The following is a 21,646-nucleotide window of genomic DNA, read 5'->3' on the forward strand; positions in this document are numbered from 1 at the left end:
TTATGCTTTACACGTATACATAGTGGAAAAAAAACTGCTCGATTGTGAGAAAACATATAGCGATAAGATGCTAATAAGATATTTGACAGATCGTACTGCAGAGGCGTTTCTACGTAGATGGTCTACGCATGTTCAGCGATTACGATGTTGCGAGGTTTAATTTTATGCGCCAGTCTTGGAGGCCGACCCGTCCGGCCGGAAATGTGGTGACAACCTTTCTACTGTAATACTTGAAGCTTGTGTGCACATCAAACATTGTATTAAACAGGTATAATCCAGACGTCGTAGCCGAGTACCTGTCGGTGGGTTGATTTCCCTCGCTTCTTTTTCATCTTGTCGTTATTTTGTCTCATGCTTTTTTCGCAGTACAGGACAGGAGCTGGAACTGTATCATTTACAAACGATGTAAAGAGGAGAAGAAAATGAATGTATGAAAAATTCAATTTCAAAACTGTCATGCCTCCTTAACGTTCCGCTGAATTATATTCCCATCGATATGTGTTTGTGTGTGTCTGTTTGTATGTGTATATGCATATGTATAACACATATGCAGAGTACGTATGATTATAAAGAGCCGATGTATCCCCGGGTTTCTTTGTATAACAAACAACGCCATAAAGCGCGCTGAAAGCAACATTCTCGACGAAGTCGCGTCCCGTCGTTTCGCTTTGATATAGGAAAATGCCGCGACGTTGACATGACGCGACCTTGCGTCAGTAGAGCGACGGCTGCAGCAGCATCACCAGCATCAGAAGCAACGCAACGGCAGCAGCAGCAGCAACAGCAGCAGCAGCACCAGGAGCGCCAGAATGCTGTGGGCCGCCTATTTATAGGCACGTCAGTAAAAACATGAAATGACGTCGGGCGGGAATAAGTGGCCAGGCTAGCTGGAGCAAGACGTCGTCGTTGTGAAGCCGGGGTCCCGGAGAAGCGAAGAGAGAAAGAAAGAGAGCGAAGAAGAGAGAGCCTCGGTTGGCGCGAGACAACGTGGAGGAGAGGGACGGAGATAACCCTGTCCGTCAAACGTCGCAGCCTCCGAGACGGCGTCTGTCTTAAACCGCGACGTCTCCATCAGCCATCAGATCAAGACTTACTACTTACTCACTCACTTACGGCTCGCCCTTCGCTTACTCCTCGCTTCTTAATCCGCGCTGCAGAGCAGCTTCGCCTCTGAATTTCCAGTCGAGAATCCAACCAGCTCTCTCATCTCCATCTCCCTCTCCCTCCCATCCATCTCCTCGCCAAATTTTGATCGTCGCTTCAATCACTCGATGGGTCGGGATCGATCATCCGCGATCCGCATCGAGTCTACGTTCGTTCGGCTCGACGAAACTCGATACGTCGCTGCCGCCGGCTAGCTTCGTCAGGTGCAGCAGCTCAAAGCGGCCACGCTCTACCAATAATTGCTTATCCTCTTTAGACTGGTTCGTTCGTTGACCTTCGGGGCCAGATCCGAGGCGTCCAAATATATCGGAACTACGCCTGCAACGCTTTGCATGCAGCATTACCATGTATGTACCATTCCTCGTCCAGCTACCGAATCCTCCGCGTATCCTTAGTCCGAGCTTTTCTTCGGCGCGGTTCACCTGGCTCTTCGAATTCATCTGCACTTCCGCATTTTGTGTCTGCGCGATACTCGGTGTGTTAAATAAAATCGTACCACGATACGTTACAATTAAGACACAACATGCAGTTTAATGGGGAGGGAAAAAAACTCGCGACTGTATAGTATATAGCAAGCTCGTCTGCGTTTCCACCCCTAACTTCCTTCCATCCTTACACGTATTACGCGGAGGAGCTGGCCGAGTGATAAGAATGACGCCAATTACAAGTGCCAGTTAATGTTCCGATGCAGAACTGGAGTAGGTCTGCCTAACGCGGGGGTCCAAGTCCGACACACGATTGTGCCATCCGGTCCCGAGGGATGTCTACAGCCCCCGCCGGTAGTCGCAGGAAGACAGAAAGGTTATTAACCGTTGTTTTATCTTCGGTCGCAATTAGCGAACGTTATTCCGTAATCCAATATGACACAACGACCCCCCCTTTCTCGTATTATATGCCTGCAGAAACGCGCCCCTCCCGCATCCTCGACAGAAAAAAAAAACAAACAAAAATAAATAAAAACACAAATTACAAATAAAACAACACGCTATACCGTAATTTACGGTCGTATAATGTATTGGATCCCTACGGTTTTATTGGCTGTTTAATTAGTCATGCATTACGTACACTGTCTGAAACCCGAATTTAACTCTGCTGACTCATCGTGATACTGTTTTCTGGAATAGGGTGCAAATGGGGTAGTATAGGTATATGTACTCGTATAATGTGGGTATATGGGTGAATTTGATAAAGAGCAAGGTCAATACCATCATTGTCGATACTTCCACTGATCATGGAAGAAATTATCTAGCACGAAATTCCCCAACGCGCTAACAACGATGGTAGTAGTTGTTTATTTCTTCCATGTAATGCCGCTAAATTCATCCCCAAAACGGAAGGAATTCCAAGGAATGTTCCGAAATTAAAACAGCTCGTTCCGGATCTCTCCTCGTGTTACATTGATGCAGGTCATGGCGAGTAGAGTAATATTCGTACACGTGGGCGTCGAGTGATAGGCATTGAAAGAATGAGCGCCTACGATCTCGCCTAGCGCATAGAAATCTGCGCTATAAGCGTGGCTTCAACTGCAGAAGAGTCGTCCTTGCTAATTGGCGGTCGTGTCGCGCTTGCATGCGAGGAGAGGAGAGAGAGAAAGAGAGAGACAAATGCCTTTATTCAAGAATGTCCTGGAGCGGTGAGCCCCCTTATAAGGACAACTGAAGTGTACAATGAATGGTACTCTTGACGACATGCCATGATAGGAGAGGAGAGGAGAGGAGAGTGCGTCCCGCGTAATCCGCGATACCGCGGTCTTTTGGCATCCACGTGAAATAAAAGGCAAGTGGCAGGCTTGACGCCGTTCGGAGGAAACGCGGGCAGACGTAGGTGAACCGCGTCCGGTCCTCGACGTCGAGGATCGGGAACGGCAAGCTGGGTGGTCCGGGTGCAGGCTCGATCCTACGGCGCACCGACTTCGTCGCGTTGAGGTGGTTCCCTAGTCGATTTCGACGTCGAAGTTTATATCTCCAAATACCAAAGTCCACGTGTCTCGAACGCGAAAAAGGGCCTAAAGGCCCCATTCTGTACGTAATTCTGAACTAAAACACTTTAATGCGTTTGAATTTGACGCTTAAATAAAGAAATTGCATCATTTCTTTATTTCCATGTCTGAGGAAAATGTGTTGGAGTGTCTTTGTGTAGAATTGCGTATAGAATGGGACTGATATGCCCTTTTATGCGTTTCAGATACATGGAATTCGATAATTGAAGATATGTAAGTCAACGTCGAAATCCACCAGGGCATCCCTGAAAACGAATTGCAACCCTCAAAATTTGCTGGTCGAATCAGAACTCCAAAATTTCAACTTGACCTTTCGGTTCAACGAATGCATTCCGGATCTGGATTTCTATTTTAACGGTCGAAAATATTCCGGCCCACACGCTTGACGCTTTATTTATTATTATATTGGCATGCATCTCGCGAATTTAAAACCGGCCATCGAATATGTATGGTATAAGCTTTAGGTCTGACGACGAGATGGTGGTGACCTGCAGCCAATGCTAATAGCTTCCGCGCTATTAATTCGAGTCGCGCACCGATCGCTCCGATCATGGCGTAGGTCTGCAAGGTGGTGGTATGGCATGTATCATATATGTACATCTGCTACTTAGTCAGCCATGCGAAAAAAAACGTTCCACTTTCGCCGGTTACTCTTAGGATGCTCGAACGCGCCTTTGCCAATATTGTATAATATGTACTATTGTACAATACATATTTACACATACAATACATATATGTATCTATGTTATATTTACTTAAGTGCTTTGAAGACGCGTTTTGTGACTTACTATATTTCCGGATGAGAATATTCACTCCACTGGAATTGTGCGGTGGAAATTGAACACAAATAGTAAAGGGCTTGAATATTTTGAGTGAGCAATTTTCTCACGGTCAATTTCAATGCTCTTTTTCTACGTTAATCGATGAAATCTGTATGAAAGAAGAAAATACCGGTTTGATAAACGCATCTCTACATCACGCGATAATCGTATAATTTTTGACCAGATCTCTAAATTATTGCACTGATCGCGTCTCGGGAGAGTATCACGATGTCTGGAATTGAAACATAATGTTTAATAAATAAAAGTATGGATTGAAATTGGTACAGAGAATCTTTGAGAAAGGTATACAGTCGTTACATGTTAGCAAGACAATTTAACTGCAGCGGTAGCAGCAGTGGCATGAGGTAATGTATATAGTATACCTGGCATATACAAGAAGTAATAAAAATTTTGTGAGCGTGGCTAACGCGTTTATTACACGAGTAAACAAGAAAAGGAAGAAAGTAGAAAGAGCGCAGGGAAAAAACGCGATTTATTAAATTTCGTTTAGTAACGATTATTAAACCGTTTATTATTCGGTTTGAGGAACACAGCGCGCGATGCATATCTTTCTATATAAAAGATGGTCACGATAATAATTTGTGAAAACTAAATGATTTATAACGACTGGATCACGACCGGATTTCGTGTAATTAACTATACCATTTCGTGAAGCGACCGCGTACGTGAAGTAATTTTTCAAATATTAAACACATGTGTGAATATTCTTCTCCGATATCATATAAATCCGCTATTTTCATTACGATGTTAAACGAAGCTAAACGAATACATTCACCAATTTACAAACCATCTTGAGTAACCAAATTTCTGTATATCACCGATTGCTCAATATACATATATATTTCCTGTATTTGCGTTTATTTATGCGGCTGCATACTTGATACATTATTTATTACTAATAGATCAAATACATTCTCTTGAACGTATATATTAATAGTATTTCCCTTCAGTGACACGATCACGTTGTCTTTAAAAAATTTCTATCCGACGACGAATTTTTTATCAAAGATAAGAGAAACAGGACGTGTCCTCAGCATCATCCGATGTAGGTATACCAGCTACACGACCATCGCACGAAAGTCTGATGAATTTCTAATGTTATAATAAAGCATGGTTGTAAAATCACAAGTCATTCTGTGTCCGCAAAGCGTTTTAGCGAACTCAGTATTCTTCCGTTCGAAATTCGTTAAAACGATCCTGGATGTCCCTCCGAAGCATGACACGACGAGTACTCAGCCCGAGCTTTTTAACAACCAGCGTCAAAGGTCAGTCTGCAATACCTACACGATGGTCGATGGTACGCGTTCAACACGTAGAGCCTAGAATGGGACTATATCTGCAGGAACCCTGACACCTGATGGATGGGGCAGCGCCGGTAACACGGGATATTAATTTGGTAATTTATGAGGACCGATTAGGCGCCACGCTATCTGTCCAGCTAATGCGTGAACCGTTGGCAGGTCATCACCGCCACGTTGTTCCGAACACCCATCCACCTCGTGCAGCGTGGGTGCGGGGTATCGCAAATTGATTCGTTTGAAATCGAAAGAAAAACGAAAATGAAAAAAAATTGGTTAAATCTCTTCCCAAAGAAGAGACGAAGGTAAGAAACTCGAAAGCCAGATGTGAATTAGAGAGTTAGGAATGACTCGAAATTCGGTAGCTGGGTGTCGATTGAGAGAGAAATCGAGGAGGAGCCGAGACCCCTAGAGATTGATCTCCTTGCCCTTCGTAGCCCTCCGCCTAACCTAGGAGTTAATTCTGACGTCTGATGGATAGACGGACAATGGTGGAACACGTGAAGATTGAAGAGGTGAACACGTGAACACGCATACGCGTTATGGAGCTGATGTGAGATCTTAGGGCTCGTCGAGGCATCGCCACCGCTGGCGCGTAGGTGGGTCCGAGGATGAATGACTCGCTCGTCAAACGGAAGGACCTCCCGCCGCGTCTCGCCATATTATTCGTCTTCCTGGTCCCTTAGCTTATTGATGACCTGGCAGCTACTTACCTACAACACAACAAGGTATGCATCACGTTAGAGATATTGTGGATGTCCGTGTCGTATGATAGAGTGTCGGTATAGATAAACGTGCTTAGGTGTTTTAGAAAAAAATAATTTGCTATTTTCTACCAAAGCACACCGATAAAAGTATGTTTGGTTTGAAAGAGAGGTTTTGGCAAAGGGTGAGCGTTTTACCTTACGTGAAAGATCATGCTTGGTTGATTTTTTACTTTTAGACAATTTTTTTTAATTTATGAAGAATCGTGAATAAAATGTTGTTTTTTTTTTTTTTTTTTTGATGATGATGATGTCATCAATCGTAGTATCAATTTACGTTACTGAGTGGTATATGAATATCATTACGTCGTCCTAGTTTACCAAAATCACGGATTTATTCAGGGACCATTTTGCACCTTCACGAATTCTACATTCGGTGCGTTACTTTCTGTAACCGGGGAAAGCTGCTGCCAATTCGGTAGTTGAAATAAAGATTTTTTATATACATAGAGAAATGAGGAAGATTCTTCCATACTTCCGTAAAACATATCGTCAGACGTCATGATCTACACTTGCTGCAGAGCAAATCCAGACGATTTCACACCACTCCAAGTGGCTTGACGCTTGACTTCAATCGACTTCTAATGATTTCAAATTATTCTTAGTGACTCAAGGTGAGTTCGAATTAGTTCAGTTTAGTTAGCTTTGAATGAACACACCCCAAGACACGCGTACATAGTACTCATTTTCGCGATACCACCCGCCGCGTGCAACAAGTGCAGTCATTTCGATCCGTCAGACTAACCGTTAACTACACATTTGATAATTAATTGCTGCTGAATATAATTTCAAGAGATCCATTCTAATCGTATGATAAACCTAATAATACAGCTACAAGTATGTTACAAGCACTGTTCCTCTCTCGGTAAAATTTGTGGATTGACGTCAACCATGTTGGTATATCGATGAAACGTGAAGCACGGCTCCTGTTAATGCAAATAATACGTTGTATGTCTAAGTAATTAACTTTACCGTCAAATTTGACCGGGCAACATAAAGTGAGGCAAAGGACCATTCCGATGTAAGCAAGGAGATACCTGAAATGGCGCCATGCAAGGACGGTGAAACGCGTTGTGAGTATTCAACTAGACCGAACACGTGTTCAGATAAAGGGTGCCGATACTCGTGCCAGTGTCATATTATCGCAATACGCACCCTCAACGCCGAATTAATCTGTGTCCGTGTCCGCAACTCTGTGCGTACCTACACGCTTGTTCATTTATACTTCTAGGCCAAAGAGATAAGGGACTAGTGCTTACGCATGAGCCCTGCTCGTTATTCGCCCGGGAAGAAAAGCTCCTCTGATGCCGGTCGTGATTCTCCCTTACCGAGTGAGGGTTGGAAGGGACCAATTTCCATGGCGTATGGTGCGGGGTGTGTTTGACGTGCGGTCCAGGTGCGCGGGTGATTTTAAACGATACACGTGACGGGGCAACAGCTATAAAGGACCGTAAACTTATCAATGGAAATCAAATTATATCGCTAGTCCCACGCGAAAATCTCTGAATGTCTTATTATATGGACGCATGACCGTGCAGTGTGTGAGGTGTTCTCATGACGTCAGCAAAATTTCTTCGCATCAATTCACGAATGTGTATTAAACATGCTCTGTGCTCTGATGGAAAAACGTTTTTGTCGAATTGATAAAATAACTATAGAGTGAAAGTAGCGTTTGTTATAACTGACAAATTAATAGTAGTTATACGGTAAGATTTTTGACTTCTTCTTTTTTTTCCCCTCCTTATAACTTTTAATTCCCCCGGCATCTGCACCACTAAAATTTTTTTTGCCACACCGTGATGTTCTGGGGTTGCATGAGTTGCATTTCGCAGACGCAATCATAGCTGCATTGCTCCCTGGACAATAATTGGATGACTTTTTTTCGTACTATTGCATATACGTACCTATACCTATAAAGTTTGATATCGTATAAAATTTTGGGGTAGATGAAACGTGAATAAATCTGTACAGTATACTCTATCAGCGATTTTGATTCCTGAGATTGCGTCGAAGGTACTTGGGGTTTAAAAAAATCTATCTAGTTCTTGCCGATCCACATATCTCATTGCGAAGTGAGTTTCATGCGACTTGTTTTACCGTGCACGGCATAAAGTATGAAAAGTATCGATTGTTTATAATTTATTTATTACAACCACTCTACAACCGCAGCGATAACGCAATGCACCCACACCTGCGCATATAAAACACAACGAACAACATCCCGACTATGCCCATAATTTGCGGGAATATACTGTACACATATATGCATTACATATGCATTACATACGTGTGTATGAAACTGGGGCAATAAATCACCGGAGAGCGGCTCGTGTCTGGTAACAATAAACAGTAACACGTATAACCTAGGCATATTCGGACGGCTGCAGCAAGCCTGCAGAGGGCAAGGCGCCCCCCTCATGCATGGCAGAAGCCTCGTCAAGAGTAAGTCGAGTAGGTTTAGCAGCAGCAGCAGCAGCAGCAGCAGCGAGCATACGAATCGACTCAGCCGTCACCCGCGTTAGTGTTATTTTCTACTAGCTAGCAGTCCGTTCGGAGATAGGTTCTTTCGTATGTTTTTATAACAAGACGGATTTATTTGCGTAATTAAGTACATAATCAGGCACAAATTTAGAAAATCTTGTATATGTTATGATATAAATCTCGCGAGGCGAGAGCTTTCGCTGTACGACATGGCATGGCGTATAGGCCATGCAGATGAGTAGTCACAAGTCGCGTATGGGTTATTTTTAAAATCGTGATATAATTTAGCGTGATTAATTCCGCGCTGAAATGGCAAGAGGAAAATTTATAACAATAAAAAACACACGCGCGCGGAAAAAAAGGGGGAGAGAAATTTACAACGAGAAAAAGAACGAGGAATATAATAATGAGTACATGCGAACGGAGTTAGCGACTGCTTCTTGTTATACGATGAAATAAAAATGTTCTTCCTTCAACACCAGGGCGCGAGGATCCTTACAACAGTAACACCCCGACAACACCAGAATGCTGGGGATTTATTTTTCACCCTTCCTGGAAGTCTGCCCAAATTCGAGACGCTTCGACGATTCTACCGCGTGCTTTAAGAATTCTTTGGTGAAGTAACTTTTTTTCTCCTGCCTATCTATCAATATATCTATCTTGTCTAAGCTGTATTGTTTTCTCTCATACAGGGTGTCCGTTTCCGTGCCCTTAAACGTCGGTCAAATGTCTTCGAAATTATACCGCTATATGGTGCAGGTACGAACAATATAGCGCAAATAATAATGTCCCATAAGATGTAGGACGACGTATTAGTTATTAGAATATGGTCTAATGTGCTTATTTTCAGTGATGATACAGAATACATCGAAAGAACTTGAATCATCGATTTTGTTTTTCCTGCAATTGATGCAACCGTCATAAAAATGCCGATTCAACATAGAGATAGTTTCAGAATCGTTTGACCATTGAATTCGAAACCGGACACCCTGTATGCACGCACATCTGTACGTCTCACCTTCTTCTTCTTCATCTTCTTCTTCCTCTTCGTGTTTGTTTGTTTATTGCAGGCTCATATAAAAGCATCTCTACAGCCAGCACATCCCCGCGCGGTGCAAAGAACCGGGAGGTTAAAAGAGAGCCGCAGATTCCCAGGGGCAGGAGGATCATGGAGGATAGACTGCAGCTCTGCCGAGTACCTAGGCAAACACCTGTAGATAGAGGCGCAAAAAGATCGCGTTGCAATGGGAATGGCCGTTACAATCTGGGAGTGTTTGCGGTATCTCTGCAAGTGCAGACCAGGTCTGCAGGGTTTGTTTACGAGGTCTGCGATGTGTTTATTGCGAAGTATGTATCGAAGACGCGTGATTTGGTGATGGTGGAACCATCGCCTCTTATGCCAGATGAACGTGATAGTCTTGAACACTGCAAGCTGACGAGAGGCAAGGAATCGTGGACTACGAGCTCCTCGTGAACCGTAAGCTAGGTTAGCATTTGGACCTATATAACCACCGGCTAATTATAGCATCCTATTTATTTTATTTACGCGGTATAAGGCCGCAGCGGCTATAAATCAAAATTCCATTTCATCGTTCTAACGAAGGATCAAATAAAACACTTTAATTGACGTTTTTACGGCAGCCGGCAGCCCGAGCCGAACCAGGGAGCTCGACTGACCCTGTAGCTAGTATTCCTCCACCTCTTGGCTCTCGCTTCTTGGGCTCCTGCGGTCCCTTCTTACTACACTACAGACTGAACTGCAGTACCTGCCGAACGAACAACCGGCTCACCACCGCTTACTTACACGCCTCGTCAACCGAGCACTTACGTCTGACCTGCGAACGGCGAGAGGAGTTGCTTACGGATCAGGAAATACCAGCCGAGGCTATAACTCAAAAATCACTATCTGTTAATTAGAACTCGGGTTGTACGTTATGTATACCTACCTACTCGGAGAAACGTGGCTTTAACGGCGATATAACTGCGTGAAAAAGTTCGTCGACCGTTAACACTGGAGCCACGTGAATTCTTTGATTCGTAAGAAATATGAAGTCACCTCGAGTCATTTGCAATGAGGAGGTAATCTCTCCTCTGAGAATCAACTTTCTGCCGCCTTTGGCGACTACTTGTATCACGAAAAGTGTTTTCTAGCGATTTACAAAATCATTTAAATACTTAGAAGAGACTGAAAGTCGGAAACTGAATATAAACTTCTGCACAGCACCTTCAACCCATTGATTCATCTTAAATCTTGCAGTACCGAAGCCTGATTTAGGTTTCACTTTCAGTTCGGACTGGTAAAAATTCATTCGTTTCTGTCAGAGGATGAAACCTATAAGCAGAAATTATCTAACCGTCTACAGGTATAAATTTGAGCATGGAACCACCATACTAGAAGCGCCGGTATAAAAAGACCGATTTGAAGTATACAACGATCAAAGAAGCGACGGAACCTTCGAGATTTCCTCAGAACAGCCAAGCGCCATCCAGTCGCCCCACGATTATCTTAATTTTATGCTTTTTGGTCAAGAATCAGCGTAAGTACAGAGTCAACGGCAGGGTCGATGCAGACGCGGTGGCCAATCAATAACAACAACAACACAACAACGGAATATCCAGGTCGTCTGGGGAACCGGGAACGGCGACGGGGAACGGGGGTGTCGAATGGTACGCGGTGCTGCCACGGTATTATAGTAATTTCGTTTTGCCCCCCTGCTCTATGGCCACCGCGACCGCGACCAGGACCTCGTCCACGTCCACGTTCAGGCATCCCCTGCACAAAACACACGCACACACGGAGGCGTGTAAAATCCACCGCCGTCGAGACGAGCGACGAATTGTCGCTGGTTGATTGGTGTCCGAGTTTTACGATTGACGGCGCCAACCGGTCACGCTCGGCTATTATCGAGGATCAGAGGGACAGGCGAGCAGACGAGCGGGGGCTGGCCAGCCTTCGAAATAATGATACCTGAGCCCCCAGCCTCCACCCCCTCGGATATAAACACATACGACCCCCGTTCCCTCCCGGCCTCTTTTTGTTTCGGGAACGAACCAGGCACAGCTCTGGTCTTCATTGAGGGTGCGGTTTGTATTTCGTTTTTGGATTTAGTTTTTTTTTTTTCTTTGCCTTCATCTTCACTTTTGAGGGGGGATTTTTCGTAACCTTTTCTTCTTCGGTGTTCCCGCTTCTCCCGCTGCACTTCTCTGCAGCTCATCTCGTCTCCACTTTCTTGATTCTCGTTGTTTTGCGGTTTACGACGGTTCGCGTTACAACTGATTATTATCCGCCACCATTATTATGTGTGTATATATGTTGGTATATGGATGTTCGGGGAGAGGAGCCATATACGGCCATTATGCCAGAAACGATACAACACAATCCACCGTAATGCCGGCCATAAAATTAAATTAGGGTTATAACACGATTTTTCAGAGGTTCACAAAGGTACCGATCCGTAGGAGGCGACGTGATCCTACAAATTCTATGCCTCGCTATATAAACCGACGCTGTGGACACGCGCACGCACACAGGTACATATAAATAATAAAATATCCTATCAAGTATCAAACACGCGAACAGCATTCAAGTGCTTTCGCCGATAGACGATTTTCACTTCGCTCCCTCGACAAATTTTTTTTCACCGCAAATAGTATAACAAGTAATAAACACGAATGTACGAAGGTTCACGAAGCGTGACATTAATTGTAAGATGGTGCAGATGTTCCGTCAATCGGCATGTTTCCCACACGCTTTAACTAATACGTATCCTTTTTCTATCCAGTCCTCTAAATTCTTCCCAAGCACTCCAGCACGCTCGATATTAGCGATACATGGAAACATTTTAATTTCAATACCCCTCAGGGCTATATTACGCTAACCCCAGGTCTGCAGGCACCGAACGCGGTAGGGCGGACTGAATTTTTTGATAACGAGCGACCGTGCCGGCGTGAGATAGTTTTTATCTTGAAAAGAGCGGAACGAAGTAAAGAAAACAAGAGTAAAGCGAAAGGGAGGAGGGAAGGCAAGGAAAGAAAAAAGGAAAAAATCACCCCGCATCTACCTACCCGAGCCTTGAGCAGCAGCCCGAGACGAGGCGGGTAATGATTATTCCCTTGCGGGTCTAATCACCGGCGTTTAGCAGGACAAAAATGTCTAAAATTCATTGAGAATGATGACCCCTCGATCAAAAGTTGTTCGACATGGTTTGGGGCCCTGAATCCATCGGTGTGGGAATAGCCATGGCTGCTGACTCGCGAGCGCGGGAAGATCTAATAGTATTCATGAGGGAGGGAGGGAGGGAGGCCGAGGAGGCAGGCAGGCGCATATCGGGGGATTTGCAGGGGCGGACGTTGGCTGGAATTGAAGCAACGCTCTTACCAAGAGTCGTTCGAGTCAAGTCGAGTCGAGTCGAGTCGGTCGCGGCGTGCGGGAACTGAGAGAGAATTCGAGAGGCCACAAATCACAGGGGCCAGCGATAACAGGGGCGGAGTAGGCGGGGGCGAGCGTGCTTTATGACGTCTGTTCATCACGTCTCCCCATCGTCATAAATTAGAAATCCTCCCCCTCCCCCCTTTCCTGATCCCGGCCCCCTTATCCCCCGACTCTCAGAAATGGCGTCACTGCGCCCGTCAACTCGCAGGGAGCATCGCGATAGCTCTTCCAGGGTATGCAGACGTCGTGTGATTCAGGATGTTACCGATCGCATGGGTCTCGGATCTGCGAGTCTGATGCAACCTCGCGACCTGCGTTCCAGTTCTCTGGAAAAAACCGATATCCATCTGCTGCGGCTAGCACTATTTCATTACCCCTCTTCCAGAGAGATCGTATAATGAAGTACGAGGGAATGTTTGTCTTCTTTTATTTATTTATTTATTTTTTTTACACACAGGTAGTCTAATTCATCATTATTCGTGGCTTGCCCTTATACCTGCAATGCTTGTGAGCATCGGAAAAAATAAACCAGCTTTTGATGCATGGAACTATGGTCAGAGGTGATGACTTTTTATTAGACTATATAGTTATAAGAAAGGCTAAAGAACAAAGAAACAGCCACTAGAAGTCATGCTGGTTGCGTCAGTCTTGACCTTCTCCCTCTCCTGAACTTGAAATGGAATATGGATTGAGACAGTCAATGTCAGGGTTGTGATCGGGGTAGCTATACGCAAAGTCATGCCCATTGCACAGAAATAAAAATGACAGACTTGTTCGAATCAAGGTATAACATGAATCGAACATGGCCAAAACACACTAGAACCATATGATTTCAAAATTCAATTATTATCATACCTACCATAATAAAACCTCATTCTGAGTTACACAATTGCATACCAAGTGTCTTGATCACTGAATACTCCATAAATTCTTATAAGTCTACGATCCCACCACCCTGCAACCCACGAAAATGTGACAAATCGTGTTTACCATGGATCGTTTCCGTACAGAAGAGAACAAGTGCAATCCTAAACGGAGTCGTAGATGGCAGGTATAATAGCATCATCAAGAAACTGAGGATGGGTGGTAGGTACATCAGCGGGAGAAGAGCAGGGCGCGGAAAGATAACTGACGCGGTGTAATGAGCTGATTGATTGCGCTTGCGACGAGGAAAAACGTCTGTTCGTCAACAGATCCCGTCTAGCTACTCGGCGGGCCGACGCGAGACCGCAACCGGACCTCATAGACATTAGGTGAACGTCAGTTTCTCTGCACCCTGAACCACCCACCCCGCTTGTCACTGTCAATCCGAAGGGCCTGGTATCCTCTCGCCTCTCGCCTCTCGTGGCTTCCGGTTTCCGAACGCGGCGAGCGCGCGACGCCTGTCAGCGTGCCAAATACACCCCCCTCCCCCCTTCCTCCTTCTCCTTCTCCTTCTCTTTCTCTTTCTCTTTCTCTTTCTCGCTAGCGCGTTTCCACTCTAACTGATCTCCAGTTTTCTCGCCGCTCGCGGCGTCCCCTCAGTGGTTCTTGACTCTCGCTCTTTCTCCTTCTATTCCGTTGATTTCCTCTTTCTCTCGCACTGCGGTGTCTTATTTTATCCGCGTCGATCGTCGGACCGGGAGCCAAGCAGTCAGTCAGTCAGTCAGTCATTTCACAATGCACACTTGTCATGGGAAGTATTGATTGGGTCCTCGTCAATGGGTCACTCCTAGTCGGTGCAGCAGCTGCTTCTCTGCTGCGTAGGTACATGTTCCAGGGTAGCTACGACATGGCCGCGTTGCACATGTGGCTGAGTGAGTGTATAAAGTGTAACTGTAACGCGACGGAGCGATAATGATCACTCGCTCTGTACGACCTCACGCGTCAATCGGTTCAATGATTGACGGTTCGATGTCGCCCGCACAACGTTTATAACACACTTTGACGATACTACGATAGACGTGTAACTGACAATTGGTATTTGGGAGCGATGCGATATACAATGCGTGACATATAGTGTATCGTATAGTAATGCATCACATACGTCATACATCACGTGTAACCGACTATGTATATCATCGCTTCATGTTCCCCGAGCAAATGTAGCAGCGTGCAAGCATTGCAACCGCACGAAATGCCTCTTTGAATCGTTACCTATATGTATACATTGCATACACACGCCTTTAGTGTATAGATCATACACGAATGGCCGGTGAAATTATTGTTAACGAGGCGGTGAGCGAGAGAATAATTAGAACGATTAGTCACCGGTGAACACGAGCGCTTGCAGCGGCTATTCCGCAAGCTAGTTGCCGAGATTTTTTCCTAATTTTTCAACACTCCACGTGTCCGTGCAGCTGGACCGCGATGAATTCGACCGAGGAGGTCCACTGACTCGTTTACCAAAATTCAAAGCGGTTTAATCGGAAGAAGATATTTCTGGACGAGTTAACGGCAATACGGATCTATCGCATAAGAGGAATGAAATTCCATTTCTGAGAAGTAATTTAGACACGATCATCAGGGTTCAGATCATCAGTAACTACATTTTCGATTTCCCAATTCTTCTAGCTGCAGGATAGATGCTAACCTAGAACTAAACATCGATTTATTTTCCATTGAATGCATCAGGAGGGATGAAAATTGTATACAAATTGTGAAACTTTGTATACTATATACTTGGGAATTTCAATGTATAGGTGCATAAGTGCATAGGACTTCAGTTTTACAGAGGTTTTGAGATGTTTCTTAACATATGGATAATTTACTAATTTGGAAAGAGGAACATTTACCTAATTCACTGATACACCGAGGTATAATAAAAGGTTTGCTAGAACTGCTCTACTGTGAAAAACTGTACATTAGTTAGTCAGATAATTGTTTTCTGAAAAACAATTTCAGAGAAAACGGCTTTCAGAGAACAAGAAAAAAGAAAAAACAGAAAAAAAACAGTTGACCCAAATCACGCTTAGTCAATTCAGTGGAAAACTTGCTCTTCTTGAAAAGATTACTCACAGTCTCCATTTATATATAATATATATACATCTCTTCGACTTCGTTTACATTTCTGTCTTAAAATTTAATCATTTCGATAAATTAAAAATGAAAAAACGCTGTGAATATCAGACTCGCTAATTAATCTTCTTCAATTTGATTCAATAATCATTAAAGCTTCTAGAGATCTAGAATAGGGTGATATAAGTTATAGAGTCAAAGTAAAATTGACATGAGAAGAAACGAAGACCCTTAAAGACAGAATCGAAGAAGAGGGGGTTGCTTTCATTCTTCTCTGAAACGTGAAGCAAGAGGTTTAGTCCGGGACGCCGAGTGTCTGGGGACCTGCATCGCATTGAATATGGGTATAATAGTATGGTTATAGTTCGGCGCCAGGATAAAGTTTATTATTGTTATCGGCTAACAGGCCTGCCGCCACCACCACCACCACCACCACCACCACCATCACCACCACCATCGTTTACAAGCGTCGACGATGCGTTCGTATATAAAAGGTGATTAACCTCGTTGAGTCGAGCAGACTGCACCACACGTCGTCGTTGATCGCTCAAGAATAAAGAACCACGACGTGGTCCTGATCGACTGGCGCATCTCCGCACGTCCAAATCCCCCTTTTCTTCCCTCCCCTTGAGTTATAAGGCGTCTCGTGATATCTTATTGTTCTGGTTGCTGCTAGTCTACAGGTGAGCCTGCAAAACGCCTTCAGGCAAGTTGAGCTTGCAAACGACGACGAGAGATTCAAGTTTTGAACAAGTCAACTCGCGGGCATGAGAGCGAGAATGATGGCACCAATGGTTGAGGGAAAGGGTGTGACAAATCTATTGGAAACGTCGTCGCTCTGTGATAATGAACGACTTGGAAATGAACGTGCCGCACAGTGCACCTTTGGATATTGGTATAACAGGTTTCCCTTTCGATCTGCTGCAGCAACAATGAATGCCCCGCTGCCTAACATGCTTTTCAGAGTTCATCGTCGCCGAGGCACCTTGTGTGTATTTACAGGTACGCCTACAGCCGAGTATTATACAGACTACCATCGCTTTGACAATGGAAAGTGACGAAAGGAGAGATAATACGAACGTTTCAAGCTGCATCATCGCGCAGCGAGGCGCAGACAGGTTACATTGGTAGGTATACGTTGTGTGTTTGCTTGTACTCACGAATTACAACTAAGTGAGTTCAAGGTGTCCGTAGATAGACCCGAGCATCGTTCCCATCAACAAGTTTCTGATTGTTACGAAAATTGCCCTGCAGGAAATACGTGTGCAGAAATTTATAAAGTAGAAGAAAACACGAGATAATTACAAAAGAATATCTGGGGTTATTCTTATCAATCGATTAAGCAATAATTGAGAGGGAAATGACTACGGAACCTGGTAAAACAATGAATTGAACATCATCATTGTCAAAGAAGCCTTGATAACCTTTCACCCACACACGCACACACACACATCTCGATCCTTCGCAAAGGTTTCGGCTGCCACGTCAAAATCGCACACCAATAAAGCCTCAGTCTCGTCCAGTTCTGGCTCACGTGTACGAGCCCTCACCACACCCCCAGAGAACACATACAAATACACATCCCGTGGGTACACACGAGAATCACCGTCGGCGGGGAAAGGAGATGGGGCTACAGTTAGGGGTGGGGGTGGAGATGGAGGTGGAGGTGGGAGCGCGGGCGACGGAGCTGTCCATCTCGCAGCACGTCGCGGCAGAATGGAGTTGAGGTGGGTCCCCAGGCCGAGGGTCGAGGGAAGGGGGTGGGGGTGGGTGGGTATATAAGGGGGTAGTAGGAGAGCTGTCGCTCGCCCGGGCAGCGGTAGCAGACGTCTTCTGACCCGGCCGGTGGCTCAACTCAACTCAACTCAACTAGACCATGCCGGTAACAGCGGCGAGGGGGTTTCAGGAGGGCAGCGGCAGCGGGGGCGGGGGAGGAGGGGGGGGGGCAGAGACGCAAAGCCGCGGGGCGACGGACGGGAGCTACGGGAATGGGGCGGCAATGGGGCCTGGGGGAGGGAGGGAGGTTGTCGGTAGGTGCATTGCTTTTCGCGGAAGGACGAGGGGGTCTGAGGAGAGCGTAAGAGGAGGGTGGCAGGCGTATCGATCCGGTCGCCGCTCGGCTGACGGCTGACGAGACCGTCACGCGAGACGAGTCAGGAGGAGACGGACGAACGGACGGACCGACGGAGAGGCGACCTGCTTACGCCTCCCCCATCCCTCTTTCTGCCCCCCGCCATTCGTCTTTCCTCCCCTTCTCCCTTCCGTCCCGCGTTCGACCGGCAAGCTTCGCGACGCTTGGCTCCGTCGAGACGAAGTACGCCGGCGGGTGACGGATACCCCCTCCTCCCCCCCCCCCCCGCCCTTTCCTGGCAGAACTTTTTTCTTGCCCCTGCATGCCTGACGGGCGGACGGATGCAAGTCCGTCTACCGTCAGATCGCATCGATACAAGGAGTAGGTATTTGATAGATATACAACGATTGATCAGATTTATAGTTTAGCTGGTAATAAAGGAGCACGCATACTGTGAAATTCAGATATAGACGGAAAATGTAGTTGATTGTGACGGGGAAACAAAATGATTCAGGACAGAGATTTTGGATAAGTAATAATGAATTGATATTACAGGTACTTATGTGTTTATTGCACTCAACGTGAAATGTAACACTTCTGATGTGAGATGTTTTACGACTCTTGAGGAAAGAGGACGTTTCTAAATTTGTATCGAATGATCGTAGGTGTGACGTTGGTGAAATAAATTTTTATTTTTTTATTTTATTGTACATGTATTTCGAGTAAAACTCATCCGCAAAATAATGTATTATATTCTTATGTATAATACTAAAAATTGACGATGTCGAAAGTTTTCAACGATATTGTAGACGGTTCGGAATTGAAAAATAAAGAATCCGGGTGCTCGGTCACAAGAAGTCCGAAAAATTGCCGGTCATGCGGCGTGTTTGTAATACATAACAACTCGTTCACATTACGCCGTCATCATCTCGGTCCGGGTACTAAAACCGAAAGTAAGATACACGCAGGGATCACAGCTAGAGAACGCGCTAAATTATGACGACAGGTTCGTGTCACCCATAGAGCGGACAGTGGATTTGTGGCGGACACTAAAAGTCACTTAGAAATCGCGTCGCGTCGAGCACCGTCTTACTTCCAAACGGCACGTTTTTAAAATAAACGACCCTCGCGCATTAACCAGCCACTTGAAACGGTCTGCGTACACTCCAAGATCCGCGACCATAGTCAATCCCGATTTTCCTGCACTTGCTTGGACGTTTTGTGACACGTGGTATCAGTGGACAGGTGTGCGCCGCCGTAAATTGGTGCTTGGACAAATCGGCATTTATGCATGATACAATTTTCAAGGAGAATAACGAAAAGCTGCCAAAAAGTTGCCCAAGACGTCGTTTCAGAATTCAGGCGATTCTAAAAAATCTTCAATCCAATCTTCAGACGAAGGTTATACTAGCAACTAAATAATAAAAAAACAAAGATTTTGACAAATTTATGCATCAGGCGGTAAAACAAGGTTCCAAAGATGTGTACAATCTCTTTTGAATTTAAAAAGCTTCGACAATACCTCGGACAATTTTTTAATTCACCTTAATCGCAAACTTGATTCTATAATCGAGCAATATACATGTAGGATTTCAACGGCATCTGCATCTTGGTCAAAAAACATTCTTAAAGCTCGACTCGAAGGGTCGTCGCTTCTCTCCTCCTCGGTCACCTTTAAGTAGAGTATATGAACGGCTGGTGACTGCCTGGATTTATCTCTGGCGATATCACAGTCTTACGGATCCCGTGATCGTCAGCCTTATTGCTCACAAACCATACATACATCGGATCAATTTGAATGTTGGAAAAATTTTCACAATTTGAAGAATCGATGATACATTTACAACCTTTACACATTTGCCTAAAGAAATTATGAGAAAAAACTAAAAGTGTGGCAACACTTTTGCCTGACGGAGATACGATGCTGTAACATGTACTGTTTTTTTTTCACTCATTGCAGATCAAGATGACGAAAAGAGGGGGTATAGATCCAACTCGCCAAGAGCTGCAATCTCCCACTTTTTTGAAAACGATCGCTTGAATTAAAGTATAAATAAAAAATGTGACGTATCGAAGGGTTCAATGGTGACTAAAATTGCGTTAAACAACCGCATCATAGTCAATTTAAACATGAAGAACGGTAAAAGTTACGAAGCGCAACAAGCTCGAGTCATTGCGTCGAGCTGCTTTGATCTGCCTTAGACTTTAAGACTAGACACTAGAGAGAAGCGACCGAACGAGTAGACACGAATTAGCTGTATAAAAGCATCACGCATGTGTCAAGTGGTTATTTATGTTTTTATTATCTTATTCTATTTTTGTTCCCGTCCTTCTCTCCTTCTCTCTCTCTCTATCTCTCTCTCCCTCTTGTCGTTTCTGTTTTTTGTTGTGCCCAGCAGCTTTGGCAGATTTATTACACGGCTTGCCGATGGCGAAGATCAGAGCTAATGTAAGTATGTAAGTGCGCAAGCAACACGGCGTCACCGTCCATCACGCCAAGAATTCTCTAATTTAATTCAAGATTTTATTACATCCTGAGAATTTGACTAGCTGCATATATAAAAGTAGGCGTGTACGTACATTACGTATACGTTATAGATAGGCAGATTACACACCTCGACGCGTATTATACCTATGTGCGTATATTTATGGAACCATAAGTGTGAGCAGCGGAAGCAACTCAGCGATTTCTATTATACCGTAGGTATGTTTTATAGTTTACCTTGGATATACGTGTCTATACTCGGATTATCAATATACAATCGACGGAAATCTCTCTCACGATGAGAATCCGGCACCCATTCATTTATCGATGTGTGAGTGCGTGTGAGCGCGTGTGATTTTTGCCGAACGGTGCTGTAAATTCTCACGAATTTAATGAAGTATGTAGGTTAAAAGTGTAATAATCAAATCTAGCCATAATCTACCTGATTTTCTTCGACATTAAAATAACCACATTTAAATTAATTACACTCCCATCAATACAGGATTACGCACGTATATCCTCCGATCATTCCATTATAGCTTCGATCCAAATTCAAAACTCACTATATTACACCGTAGTAATAATACACTTTGCAGAGAATAAAAACAGATAAGAATTTTTTTTTAAACTTATAGAATTTCAAATTAATATAACTAAACGGCATTGAAATATATATAAAAGCTCTGTTTTATTTTTACTCATCGATTCACTTCTCTGTTGCGATTTTCATTTTCCTCATTCTCATTTGAGATTCGATTGAAAAATAAATCAATAAAAAATATATCGTTCAATGGCTGGAAAAATGTTTATTCCGACGCCTACCTGTGGCGCGCACCTTGTATATATATGGTGTACGTATAAATGTAACGTACATACTAACACAAGTTTACAGAGGTGAGAGACCGGGTTTCAGCAGTGGGCTGCCATCTGACGATTCAGCGTTGAACCAGTACTCGTCACCCCTGTCAAATCAGGGCTGCGTATCGGGGTTGCCGGGGTTTAAGGAAAAAATGAACGAAGTCGAGAAGCACGAGTGTATATACGTCTAAGAGCAAGACGATTAGATATCCGGAATAAAAAAAGTTTAACGTTGTTACACCAGAGGACGTGGCT

General features: G+C 44.5%; 2 protein-coding genes across 3 annotated transcripts in view; one reads left to right on the forward strand and one right to left on the reverse strand.

Moving 5' to 3' along the window:
* Positions 1-21,646, reverse strand: part of LOC124405298 (protein tiptop) — a 113,414-nt gene that overhangs the window by 71,672 nt on the left and 20,096 nt on the right. The window lies entirely within an intron of this gene.
* Positions 16,745-18,692, forward strand: LOC124405944 (glycine-rich cell wall structural protein 1.0-like). Its single transcript, XM_046881212.1, has 4 exons — positions 16,745-16,872; positions 17,501-17,723; positions 17,851-18,007; positions 18,604-18,692. The coding sequence occupies exons 1-4, from the start codon at positions 16,745-16,747 to the stop codon at positions 18,690-18,692; spliced, it is 597 nt and encodes a 198-aa protein (XP_046737168.1).

This window comes from Diprion similis, chromosome 4 (assembly GCF_021155765.1).
Source record: "Diprion similis isolate iyDipSimi1 chromosome 4, iyDipSimi1.1, whole genome shotgun sequence".
NCBI lineage: Eukaryota > Metazoa > Arthropoda > Insecta > Hymenoptera > Diprionidae > Diprion > Diprion similis.

What these genes read in the sequence shown, in the direction of transcription:
- LOC124405944 (XM_046881212.1), top strand. Translation starts at nt 16,745, where the DNA reads ATGAGAGCGAGAATGATGGCACCAATGGTTGAGGGAAAGGGTGTGACA. An exon ending in CAGTGCACCTTTGGATATTG is followed by an intron (nt 16,873 to 17,500) that starts GTATAACAGGTT and finishes AGTCTCGTCCAG; the next exon opens with TTCTGGCTCACGTGTACGAG. An exon ending in GGGAGGGAGGGAGGTTGTCG is followed by an intron (nt 18,008 to 18,603) that starts GTAGGTGCATTG and finishes TTGATATTACAG; the next exon opens with GTACTTATGTGTTTATTGCA.